Source organism: Alternaria postmessia (assembly GCF_024291825.1).
Source record: "Alternaria postmessia strain BMP 2775 chromosome Unknown scaffold_21, whole genome shotgun sequence".
Classification (NCBI taxonomy): domain Eukaryota; kingdom Fungi; phylum Ascomycota; class Dothideomycetes; order Pleosporales; family Pleosporaceae; genus Alternaria; species Alternaria postmessia.
The window spans coordinates 310476-322182 of record NW_026260094.1 but is presented as its reverse complement, the minus strand read 5'-3'; the positions used below and the strand labels follow the sequence as shown (position 1 = coordinate 322182).

General features: G+C 50.7%; 7 protein-coding genes across 7 annotated transcripts; 2 read left to right on the top strand and 5 right to left on the bottom strand.

The window, feature by feature from the left end:
- Positions 1-194: 194 nt before the first annotated feature.
- On the bottom strand, positions 195-647 carry J4E82_004507 (uncharacterized protein; the record flags this gene model as incomplete). The annotated part of the gene is made up of 1 exon (XM_051730786.1): positions 195-647. The coding sequence occupies one exon, from the start codon at positions 645-647 to the stop codon at positions 195-197; it is 453 nt and encodes a 150-aa protein (XP_051589542.1).
- A 1539-nt stretch (positions 648-2186) lies between these two features.
- J4E82_004506 (uncharacterized protein) lies at positions 2187-3020 on the bottom strand (the record flags this gene model as incomplete). The annotated part of the gene is made up of 3 exons (XM_051730785.1): positions 2187-2213; positions 2398-2657; positions 2711-3020. 3 exons carry the CDS (start codon positions 3018-3020, stop codon positions 2187-2189), a joined length of 597 nt encoding a protein of 198 aa, XP_051589541.1.
- A 1000-nt stretch (positions 3021-4020) lies between these two features.
- On the bottom strand, positions 4021-4812 carry J4E82_004505 (uncharacterized protein; the record flags this gene model as incomplete). Its single annotated transcript, XM_051730784.1, has 1 exon — positions 4021-4812. The coding sequence occupies one exon, from the start codon at positions 4810-4812 to the stop codon at positions 4021-4023; it is 792 nt and encodes a 263-aa protein (XP_051589540.1).
- A 215-nt stretch (positions 4813-5027) lies between these two features.
- On the top strand, positions 5028-5993 carry J4E82_004504 (uncharacterized protein; the record flags this gene model as incomplete). The annotated part of the gene is made up of 3 exons (XM_051730783.1): positions 5028-5038; positions 5089-5135; positions 5185-5993. 3 exons carry the CDS (start codon positions 5028-5030, stop codon positions 5991-5993), a joined length of 867 nt encoding a protein of 288 aa, XP_051589539.1.
- Positions 5994-6363: 370 nt separating this feature from the next.
- J4E82_004503 (uncharacterized protein) lies at positions 6364-7295 on the bottom strand (the record flags this gene model as incomplete). The annotated part of the gene is made up of 3 exons (XM_051730782.1): positions 6364-6711; positions 6764-7092; positions 7274-7295. The coding sequence occupies 3 exons, from the start codon at positions 7293-7295 to the stop codon at positions 6364-6366; spliced, it is 699 nt and encodes a 232-aa protein (XP_051589538.1).
- A 681-nt stretch (positions 7296-7976) lies between these two features.
- Positions 7977-8715, top strand: J4E82_004502 (uncharacterized protein; the record flags this gene model as incomplete). The annotated part of the gene is made up of 2 exons (XM_051730781.1): positions 7977-8024; positions 8077-8715. 2 exons carry the CDS (start codon positions 7977-7979, stop codon positions 8713-8715), a joined length of 687 nt encoding a protein of 228 aa, XP_051589537.1.
- Positions 8716-9101: 386 nt separating this feature from the next.
- On the bottom strand, positions 9102-11546 carry J4E82_004501 (uncharacterized protein; the record flags this gene model as incomplete). The annotated part of the gene is made up of 2 exons (XM_051730780.1): positions 9102-11387; positions 11439-11546. 2 exons carry the CDS (start codon positions 11544-11546, stop codon positions 9102-9104), a joined length of 2394 nt encoding a protein of 797 aa, XP_051589536.1.
- Between the last annotated feature and the right edge of the window lie 161 nt (positions 11547-11707).

The following is an 11707-nucleotide window of genomic DNA, read 5'->3' as shown; positions in this document are numbered from 1 at the left end:
TCGTCGCTTTTATCGCTGGTAGTCCAAAGCGGAGGAGTCACGGACCAGGAAAATGGGGCAGAAAATGGTGGGTCAGGGTCTCAATTCTTCATTGGCTCCCGACGTCGCTAAAGTTTAGACTACAATCCTTCTCCCAACCTCCACTTTGCATTCTCGATCCGATCTTCAAGACAACTACAATCTGCAGGGTCCAACTAGTCTACCACACTGTCTCTACGCTTTCTTTCGATGAATTCCACGTCCGCTTGCGCCTCGGTCATATTGCAAACAAGATTCTCCACTAACTCTTCCTTTGTTGTGAAGCCTTCGATCCACCAATCTCTGAACTTCATCAACTCACCAACCCATGCATCCCAGAGATACCATCGACCCTTGTCGTCTCGCAATATAAATTCGTCGCCCTTGGTTTCTTTGACTACCGGACAGAGACCATCAATGTTGTAATCGTTCGCTACGTTTACTTCGTCTTTTGGATCGAAGCAAGCAGAAAGATATAACTTCTTTGGGTCGTTGGTCCATGATTGCTCAACATTTGAATCGTATTCTTCGTTGAGTTGAACGTATGGTATGCCTTGATCGTCGTATGTTTTTCCGTCGGTCGTTGTGCTGGGGATACCCCATAACCATTCTAGAATTGTTGTGTACATCTTAACGCCGGTGTCGCAAAGAGTTTATGGTGGTACAGTGAGACCAGAGTCACTGTTAAGGAAGAGCTTTGATTGAGATATGATGGATGACAGGACTTGTAGTATGTGTAAAGACATCACAACCGTGCGCAACATGCTGATTTAATAGGGAAGCTGTCGCTCTACTGACGTATCTCGCGGATTACACGATGTACACATCTATGATTACTTTTTTCAGGTACCAGATTTCGCGATACCTACGTGTCGACGCTACAACAAGGTGACAAGACGCTATCGCATATAGCTGCACGATAATCACAAAGTAAGCTCACCGCCGTCCAATCGTATCGCTCCCGATGTACTAGTCAAGAGGTAATTCCAAACGTACAGTCCGTTTTTCTGGCAAGCGCTACCACCGGGTACACAGCCGTGTACTCAGGCCGCACTACCATGTGCCACGGGACTGGTCTGATGAAGATCGAATCAGCAGCAGGGTCATCATCCGGGTAGACGGAGTCAGCCTCGAAGTCTCTCGTTCCGCACGCGGCAGACTTCACTTCGCCTTCGCTGAATGACGTGGCTCTGGTGTCTTTTGACTTGATCACGAGACTTGTCATCGCACTCATGACGGAGGTACCGTCACCGCTCATCGTCTGTGAGGCTGGATTGATTGTGGTCGATACACTACCCAACGACGAGACTACACTATGCTTTTCAGTATTTGAATGCAAGTTTGTCTTGAGTACCCCTTTGTCAGGAGATCGTTCGTAATGAATGACTGACCAAAGAGAGGCGACATTGGGTTAATTAAGGGATCAGTTCTTGACCCACTGAAGACAGGATACTATCTCCTTCTTAGGGTGGTTCGGGATCGGATCGTCAGGTCTCTGGCACGTGGGAACCTATGGCTGTATTTGTGTGTACCTTTCCTGGGACCGATTTCAGACCTGTATAAGCCTTGAGACGTGTCATTCTGTGAGTGGAAGGATACCGCAATTGCTCCACAATAAGTCTATGTGCTGAGGATCTTGTTCGACGCAGGTACGCAGTGGTGTGGCTAGTGATGGTCAGGAACGAAGCCAGTGACGAATGGGTTTGTTCATTCAAACGATGCACTTCAACGACGACATGTTCCGTACCCGAGCCAAAACGAACTTAGAATGGTTCGGCTTTTGTTGCGGTAAACTGTGAGGGGCCTGATTGGACTTCTTGCGGCTGGCTTTCATCGAAGTACTCTGCAATGTCGCCCACCACGTCAATCGTGTACCGTTGAGAAAAACGTAATTGATGTGCGTCAGAGAGAGGAAGGATCCGGTATCTTGTTGCACATGTAGGTTCATCAAGCTCAAAGTGCTGCTAAGAAGCGCACTGACATTGCCCGCCTTCGATACTAGTTCCACCGACGAAAACTACCTGCACCGAAGTGAACCTAGATTCGTTAGCCACGTTACCTGTACTCAAGACAATAGACTCACGCCGCAGTGGCTGCAAATATCTCAACAGGACGGGCCGTCGTGAAGATAGTCAAGACCAAGGCAAATACTCCTGAGAACACAGCAATCATAGCGATCCTATGCCGAAGATTTTCTATGAAATACAGTGCGACAATGGCTGTAAATGGCAAGATGGCAGACAATACAATAACCAGAGCTCGAGCGATTTTTCGTAGGATTCCAAGCTTGATGCGACTGACTAGCCTCTCTGATCCGACTATCGGTTCCTATTACAAACTTGTCAGTATGACAGATCTCCTTGCAGATGTGAAGCTTACTACGAGAAGATCGTATATGATGTTGGGAAGGCGAGGTACTAAGCTCAGCTCTAGCCACTGTAAGAACTTGTCATCAGAAGACTTGTTTGACACAACGATAAGATCTGGCTGCTCCAATTCGTCATACGCCCGGTGTTCGCATCCTTTGAGGAAGTCTCTACCACCTTCATTGTGCTGTAACCAGTATCTCAACCATCTCGAATCGGAGACTTGGGCTCGATCCAGCTTTGAAACGCGGGCTTGTTGGAGCAAACAATCGTCTGCAGACGTGTGAGTCGTATAACAAATAGTGCGGGATAGAGTTAGATCATACTGTATTCCCTTAGCTTCTTTCTGATCTCAAGGATCTTGTCCCACTGCGGGCTGTTGGGCGCTTTCTTCATCTCCCATACACTTCTGGCGAAGTTCTTCGTGGTCGGATCATTTCCATTCTCATCAACATGAGTGATAGCCTCGAGTTCTTGTTCTAAACAAAGAAGTTCAGCCTGCATATACAGCAAGTTGCGGACGTTGAGCTCAGCGAACTGCTTGAAGATTCCTGACCATTCGTTTAAATCTTGTGCCAACAGTTTCGCAAGTCCGGGATAACCATTTTGGATCCGCCCAGGTATAATCTCGGTCATGGCAGGATTTTGTAGGAAATAGGTTGGAGCCACAAGAAAGCACCTAGGGGACGTATTTCAGCCTTCCTCGAGATGCCAAGCATTAACTCAGCCTTGCAAGTAGCCATGCAGTCAGCAAGCTTGGTCAAGTGATGCACTTTCAGACCAATAGCTTTCCGGCCTAATGATCACTACCCTATCTTTAGGATACTTCAGCCTTGGATGCTTCACGAACTTGCGCGATTTTGAGCTTACACTAACCTGTAAAGCCACAAAATCTACGACGATGGAGATTCCCACAGCTGAAAATAACTCGATCGACGAGAGCACTTCCCTCCAAGTGGTTGGCGTCAGAGGTAAGTATGGGTGATCTGGTAGTAACACCTTCCAACGATTGACAAGGCTGCAAGAGATCCAAAGCCATCAGCGCAACGACAGAAATAGAGCCGGACAAGCAGAGCGAATACAAGGCGAGAGAGTAGAAAACCACTTGCTGCTACTGGTGCAAGTAAACCAACCGCAGCCGGTAAATCCACCGCAGCAAGTACACTACCACCAGCAGATCAACTACAACCATAATTTCAATTACGTTCAGCAACGACAAGCACAAGTATGGTACCCACCAACAGGATGGCAACGAGACCAGGTGACAGGTCAGTTTTATCGTGATTATTATGACAATATCAGTACGTTTCACATGGTTGAAGAAGAAGAGTCTTCTACTGATGTTTTGACCTTAGCCCAACTTTGGAGTAAAGATTGGTGGGATCCTCAACAGGGTAGGGCGTACCGCGTTGTAAGGGACTCGAATGGTCAGTAGTCTCTTCATTGAATCGGATAGACAGACAATCTAATGACGTAAAATGCCAGGGAATCAGCACAGTTCGTGGTTGTAGTCCGTTCTCCAAGTGGTTCCGGTACTCCCATAGATTGTATTGGGCCTCATATGCAATGAGGGAGACCTTGGGCATGACTGAGCTTCAGCGGCTACCAAAGCGTAACATTGTGTCTTGGATATCGTCTACTTCCCACCCTGGTTGAAGTTCATACTATATCCCCCACTCTTCTCATCTTTCGTGAACTGGAAATTATCCGTGCTCAATCCAAACGGCTTCAGTATGCCATTACCGAGCTGTTTCAACTTGCCCATCATATCCGCCATCTCCGTATTCTTCGCCTCTTCCAGCTGCCCCGGCAACTTCCTCAACGCTGCCTGTACAGCTTTCTGGTCCAGGCTCGAGAGCTGGTGAGGCGCCTTGGAAAGGGCTTGGTAGTCTTCCAATGATCCTTGTAGAGACGCCCAGCCACCAACTTCATGGCGTGCTTTTGCGCGACGTAGGAGTGCTTTCGTGCGGAGTTTGTGGACGTCGTTTATCGTATGGTTGGTTCGGGTGAGGGCGTCGAGGTAGAGTTCGGTTGTATCGTCTATTTCAGCAATTGCGCCACCGCCTGTTACTTCTTTCCCTTCATCTTTCTGTGGTGGAGGATCTATCCGGTCCAACGCTTCCAGAGCTTGGGTCGCAGATTCTACGGCTTGCTTCCACTCTTCCAACTTTAGGTGGCAAGCTGCAATGTTGGAACGGAGGACGGCAATATCGTATTCAAGGTAAGAAGGGCATACTGCTAGCGCCTTTTCATAGCCTTGTATCGCGCCGTTGTATTCGCCAGATGTGAATGTTTTGTTCGCGGAAGCTTTCTCCGTGTTCGACTCGTCCAGCAGCTTTTTTTCTTCATCTGGCGGAAAGATTTCTGGTGTCGCGATTTCGGCTACGGCTGTACTTGATTTTACCACCGTTTCGTCCTGTGATGCCATGGTCGCGTGTTCTACCAAAGTTTACGTGCGGGTGCGCGTGTGCAGAAAAGGTAGATCTGTTTCCGAAGTGACGTCTGTCGAGGTCCGATTAGCGTGCCTCGGCCACGTGGGGTAAACATCCAGGCAACCCCAACTTTCTACAATCCTCCATTGAATCTTTACAAGAATCTTTAATACCCAGATTTCTACCTACATCTTTTCAAACAACTTCCAAGATGAGCTCTACGTATGTATCAACCTTGGAATCAACACAATATTATACTAAGTCTTATGTAGTACAACCCCACCACCCCGCATCCGGGCAGCGCTCTTCGACATGGATGGTAATGAAGCAACTACTCTGGTCCCTTCCATGAGTTTTAACACATTCAGGTCTTTTAATCGACTCCGAAGACCTCTACAGCATTGTAACAAACACAATCCTCGAACGCTACGGCCGCCCTCCCCTGCCATGGTCCATAAAAGCACAGCTCCAAGGTCGCCCTGGCCCGCAGGCAGGCAAGATCTTCCATGAGTGGGCGCAACTTCCCATATCTCACGAGCAATTCTTGAAAGAGCAAAAAGAACTCCAGACAAACTTGTTCGAAAAATGTAAGCCATTGCCTGGTGTTGTGGACTTGCTGGCAGGATTGAAGAGCAGGGGCGTACACATGGCGCTCGCGACGAGCAGTCAAAAGGCCATGTTCGAAATCAAGACTGCGCGTATGAAGGATCTGTTTGATGGGAATTTCAAAAAGGAACATCAAGTGTTGGGTGATGACCCTAGGATACCTGCTGGACGAGGGAAACCCGCGCCGGACATCTACCTATTAGCCCTATCTACGTTGAACAAGACGCTTGAGGAGCAGGGCCAGACACCCATAAAACCAGAGGAATGCCTTGTATTCGAAGACAGCGTGCCGGGCGTAGAGTCGGGAAGGAGAGCAGGTATGCAGGTGGTTTGGTGTCCGCATCCTGGGCTGCTTGAGGAGTATAAGGGGAGAGAGAAGGAGGTGTTGGCGGGATTGACGGGGGAACACAAGGAGGACGAGGAGGAGCAGTTGCAAAAGACTGAAGTCGACGTTGCGCAAGGCAAGAGAAGGGTTGGGATGCCAGGAGAGATCGACGATGGATGGGGGAGATTCCACAAGAGCCTAGAGGACTTTCCATATGATAGCTACGGTATGGGTACTAAGTCATGAGGCTTTCAAGGAACGCCTATGTTGGTCTAAAAGACGGTGAAATAGAGATCTAGCATACAGAGAAGATACCCAATAGATGATACAACCACCACATCAGACTGTCAAACATTCTGAAATTTGTTTCAGCCATGAAAACATGATTCGTATTCTTTTGTCATATACTCCATGATGTGATCATTACCTGCAATAGCACACTTAGGACGGACTCGGAAATACGCAGCGACCTATAGATGCAACCATCTCCCATCCTCGGTCAGGTATCAGACTCCAAACCCTACCCCCAGAAGATCGAGCAGTAACGCCGGCCAGTCATGCGCGCCACCCAATCAATCTCTTGCAGTCATAAGCTTGTCGCGAGAAGATGGAGCAACTACGCAACCTCCTCAATCTTGGGCTTGTCGCCTGATGGTGCTGCCTTGTCCTTGCTGTCCTCGTCGTTCTCAAGCTCGGGCATGTCGTCATCATCGTCGTCGCTGTCCTCTCCGCCCATGCCTCCCATGCCGGGCATTCCACCGGCACCGCCCATGCTCTGCATCATGCTGGCCATGTCCATGCCTTCCATTCCTGGCATACCGCCGCCACCGCCTGCGCCGAGCTTGCTGAAGTCGATGCCGCCGAAGCCACCGTCACCGCCGCCCATACCGCCAGCGCCCATTGGGTTCATCTGGTTCATGGACTCGTCCTCGGGTGCCTCGTCTTGCTCGTCCTCGTCAACCCACTGTGATGAGTTAGTGTATCGCTCTTAATTCATCTGGTGTCGCGCGGCTTACCTTGTCGAAGTTGGTCTTCAGGAAGTGCATCTTCTTGTTGTCCTTGAGCAGGCGAGGCCAGTACTCCTCCTTGAGTTCCTTCTTGCGCAGTACCATTGTGACGTCGCGTCCGCTGTGGCTGATCTTGGACTCCTTAGGGTCGATCTCGGCGAAGAACTCAAGGTCGATGGCGTATGTGACCTTCTTGGATGTTGAGGTACCCTTGAAGCTAAGTGACTGCTCCTTGAGGTCCAACTTGAGGTCTGACTCGGGGACATCGGCGGCGACGATGGTGAGGTATACGTAGTTCTTCTCGGGGTCGTCGCTGGATGAGCGTTGCGCCCAGGTAACTGTCGCGCGTCAGTATCTGTTGAGTATGGTTTGTACATGCTCTGCTGATGCTTTTCTGTCTGTCGCGAGTAGGCGATTCAAGATGTACGTAGGCCCTTGCGTTGAACGCGGGCGAACGGCCATGTGTAGTGCTCCGATAGCATCTAAAGAGCTCGCGTAGGGGGCAAGGCTGCAGCTTACCTTCGGGAGTGACAGTGGTCATGTTGAGGGTGAGAACTCTCTCGTGTTGTTTCTAATCGAGTTTGAAGGGTTGCTCGGGATGTAGAAGTGGTTGTATGAGGCGTCTGTTGTGTAGTTGTAATGTAGTGTTTGGCTAGACGAGCAGATTGAAGGCGGAAGAAATGCAGTGATGTGGAGGGACTAGCGTGGAAAGCAATAGAAGCTCTATGGAATCTTGAAGTTGAACGCCCCGGTTTTGGTCGATCAATTACGGAAAGCAACTCTTAGGGATATGCAGCTGGAGATTCTATAGGTGTCTTAGATGCGCTTGATTGCCTCTGCCAATGTTGCGTTGGCTGGCAATCCTCCAGGGCTCGATGCTTGAGGCTAGTGGGTTGCAACTGCCCCGCGAAGGAGCTCAACGTCACAATGGGCCCGAGCTCGATCCTGGAGCCGTTGCAAGGCACCGCTACCACAACACCTCGGGACCCTTGGACATGCACATGACATCGCAACTCACCTTGCTGCCACCACTTTACCTCTTACCCACCACTCGCTAATCGCCTGAATACAACTCGAGCAATCTGATACGCTTGGAAATCCACACGCGCTGCACACGCCCTCACCGACTCCCGCTGTATCCGCACCAAATCGCGCATACATCAACGACACCTGGGCATCGACTTGCTCAGACGTTCAGAGTACACCACACTGAGCGCCCATTATGGAGACCATCAGGGGTCTCCTGTGGAAGCCCACACCTGAGGAGCAGGTACATTGTCTTATCTTTAGCCATGCTGTCCAACCCTCTAACAAGTCTATAGAAGCGTAAATGCAACGCCCTCGTCCGCCAAAATGTCCGCAAACTCGACCGCGACATCCAACAGCTCAAAGCCACGGAGCAAAAAACCAAAACGCTGATCCAACAATCCTCCAAACGCGCCCAACGCAATCCTTCCATGGCAAAGCAAGCCAACCAAGACGTGCGCATCTTCGCCCGCGAACTCATCCGCGTACGGAAACAAAACAATCGGCTCATGACGTCCAAGGCGCAGCTCAATAGCGTGCAGATGCAAGTCAACGAAGCCTTCTCGGTGCGTAAAATCGAAGGCAGCATCAAGGCGAGCACAGGCATCATGAAGGATGTAAACAGTCTGGTGCGATTGCCAGAACTGACGGGCACAATGCGGGAGCTAAGCTCTGAGCTGATGAAGGCGGGTATCATAGAGGAGATGCTGGATGACACGTTGGGCGAGAACGAGATGTTGGAGGGTGAGGCTGATGAAGCCGAGGAGGAGGTTGACAAGGTGTTGAGTGAGGTGCTCAAGGATAGGTTACCGCCGAGTAAAGCCAAGGAGGAAGAACTACCTAGTGCGCCACAAGCTGAGGAGGAGGAGGAAGAAGACGATCAGGCCGAAATGCTCGCCCAGATGCGGGGACGGCTTGAGGCGCTCAAGAGCTGAGCGAGTCATACATTCTGTTACCTTTGAACCAACTTGTTGTACACAGCATGCATGTTTCGTTTATGCGGCGTTATGGCGTATAGGGAGAGGCCCTTGCATATCCCCATGTCTAAATAGTGGTCACCATATCACAATCCATTTACTCATGCCAAATAGTCGATACATCAACTAAGAAATTTGTGTGACAACAACAATTCTTCATTCAGGCGCCGAAGCGCGAACACGATCATGTCAAACTACATGCCTTATAACTTTTTGGTATCAAGTCGTTTCATAATTCAGTCATCCACCCACCCATCCATCATGACAACACTCTGTATATCCATCTCTTCCCATACATGCATCCACAACAAGAGGCTAATACCCCCAGCATAATGAAACAGCTCCTAATCACCTCGTATAATCTTGCTAACAAACTTCAATTCCCATTCCTTGGGATCTTCGCCCACAAACCTCGCATTTGTCTTCTGATCTAGCATTTGCATCGTAACGGCGATGCCGTCGTACCATTCCCGTACTCTATCGTTGTTGCTGTCTTCACCCCACACTGACAAAACGCCGTCTGGGCTACGGGGCGTGGGCTTGGGAGGGACACCCCGCATCTTAAGCAGCATGTTGAGTATATCGCTAAACTTCTCGCCTTGCTGAGAGAACGTCGATGGGGATTTATCAAGTGGCCACCTGGGGTTTCGGGGTGCTTGGTGAGAAGAGATATCCAACGTAGGCGCAGACGGCGAAGAAGTGGATTGAAGGGCTGTAGCGATGTCGTTGTCGACAGGGGCTGGTTGTTTGAATGCGTCTCCGTCAGCTTCTGGGGCAGATGGGGTGGTAGACGGCAGATCCCAGGAGCGGAAGAGCCAGCACATGCGCTCTACACAGGCGAGGAGGATTACGGCGACTAGGAAGGTCTCAAAGGGGTTGGCTTGTTGACGTTGGAGGAGGCGGCGTTCGAGATCGTTCATCACCACACGGGCTAGACATGCGGCACGCTTTTCAGTCGCTCCCATGAGTTGCATGGTGATGAGATTGTAGGACGATTCGTGATCGAGAGGTGTAATGGGTGTACGGATAGCGTCCTCCAAATCTGCTGGCGCCAAAGTGGACGGAGTGATGGTGGGTGCCAAGGAAGGGTTCGAGAACAAGTACCATTCAAAGTTCCGGGATGTGAGTACGCGTGTAAGGTTCCATAGCTCCAGTGCCTTTGATATGAGTCCGTCTGCGCTTGTTGATGCAACGCTCTTTGCGACATTCACCGTCATCCTCATGAAATTCGAATCTTCGGTATCAGAAAACTGGCCACCCATCTTCTTGATGTAATGGTCTAGCTTCCCACTGACATCGTCATCACTATCTATCAGCTCCAGATCCGGAGAAGCTAGGCCGGCGAAGATCGCAGGATCGATATCCGTATTCTGTGCTATTTGCGTCTGCTGACACTTCAGCGGTGTGAATGTAGCAAATATGCCGGAATGAGGAAAGTGGGTTGCTTCTATGCGTCCTGGTGTCTGATCGAGTCGTATCTGACCTTTGGCTTGGTTCGTTGCATGGAATGCCAACACACTATGGAGTCCTGCAGAGTAGAGACCGAACTCCTCTGCGATCCTTGTCCTGATACACGGCTGCTTCCATAATCGCGCGCTCTCGACATTCTGACAGGTATTGCACGGGTTATCGCCTGAGCACGGCTTCTTGAGCATGCGACACCGAATGCACGCGCCTCGCTTTCGCACCTCCTGGACTTCTTTTCGCCTGGAGTCAGTGAAACGACCCCTGACCTTGGGTTTCACTGGTTTTTGGTTCATGCTAAAGTCGGTGGTGAAGTGGGTCTGGTTACCTGGACTCATTGCAAGCGGCCGTTGCTGGCCCATGCCTTTGTTCAGCTGGTCGTTTGCGTGCATCTGCTCCTTGCCATGGTCCTGTAGCATCGGGTCGAGCGAGTTGGGCTGTATGTTGGGCCAGTGATGGCGTCCTTGCGGATGGAAGAACTTCCCGTCCGACATGCCTTGCATCCCATGTGCCGACAGGTTCATGTCTGATTCCATGGGCATGCCGTTTGACAGTGGCATGAGATCGTTTGCAGCCGATGCTGCCATAACGAGCGAGGGGACCATATGCGACATTGACCCAGAGCTTCCCAGAGGCATGTGGCCTATATGAGGTGAGGCGGTTGGTGAATGATGTAAAGGCCCATTGAACTGGTACATGGATGGCATCGCTGGCGCATGCGACATATCCATACCATGTGATAGACCACCCATATCAGAGCCATCGGGCCGATCATCCTGTATCAGAAACTCATCCAACAGCCCTGCATGACTTGCATTGTTATTGTGGTTATGGTTGTGGTTGTGGTTGTGATTATGGTTGTTCTGTGGTTGTGAAGGCTGCTTCTCCGCCATGCGCTTCCCAGAGAGGTCCAGATGCTGTCGCGACACCTCGGCCAGCGTCTCCAGTGCTGAGAGCTGCTTGGAAGGCGCAAAAGGAAGGTTCATTTTCTGGCCATGCTGCATTTGGCTCGGTCCCGGTGCGTTTGGACTGGCCGCCTGTGTCATATTGTCGGGGAGAGGCAGCTCGTGCATCTGCAGCAGCGCGCGCTGGCGGTCCTGGAGAGGTAGCGCGGGACATTTCTTAACGAGATGATTCGTGAGGCTATCTATGCGACCTTTAGGAAACTGTTTTCCATCAGCTATCGTCGTCAACTTTTCCAGGGCGGGGTTGCTCACCTTCTCACCGCACGACTTGCACGTGTGTTGGTAGCGATTACTTGCATCTTCCAGCTTGGGACCGCGCTCGAAGTACTCGAGGATCAATTGGTTGGGTCGTCGACCCATGATGGGCCCAGAAGTTGCACGCTTCAATAATGTGGTGGGCGACGGAATATTACTGCCGGAAGTATTTGGCGGTCAGTAGCCGGCGGTCCAAGAATGCTGAAGTGCGCCATGGTTGGACGCTGTGTCAACGAAATTAGCGTTCCCGCCAGCCCTACCCCAGA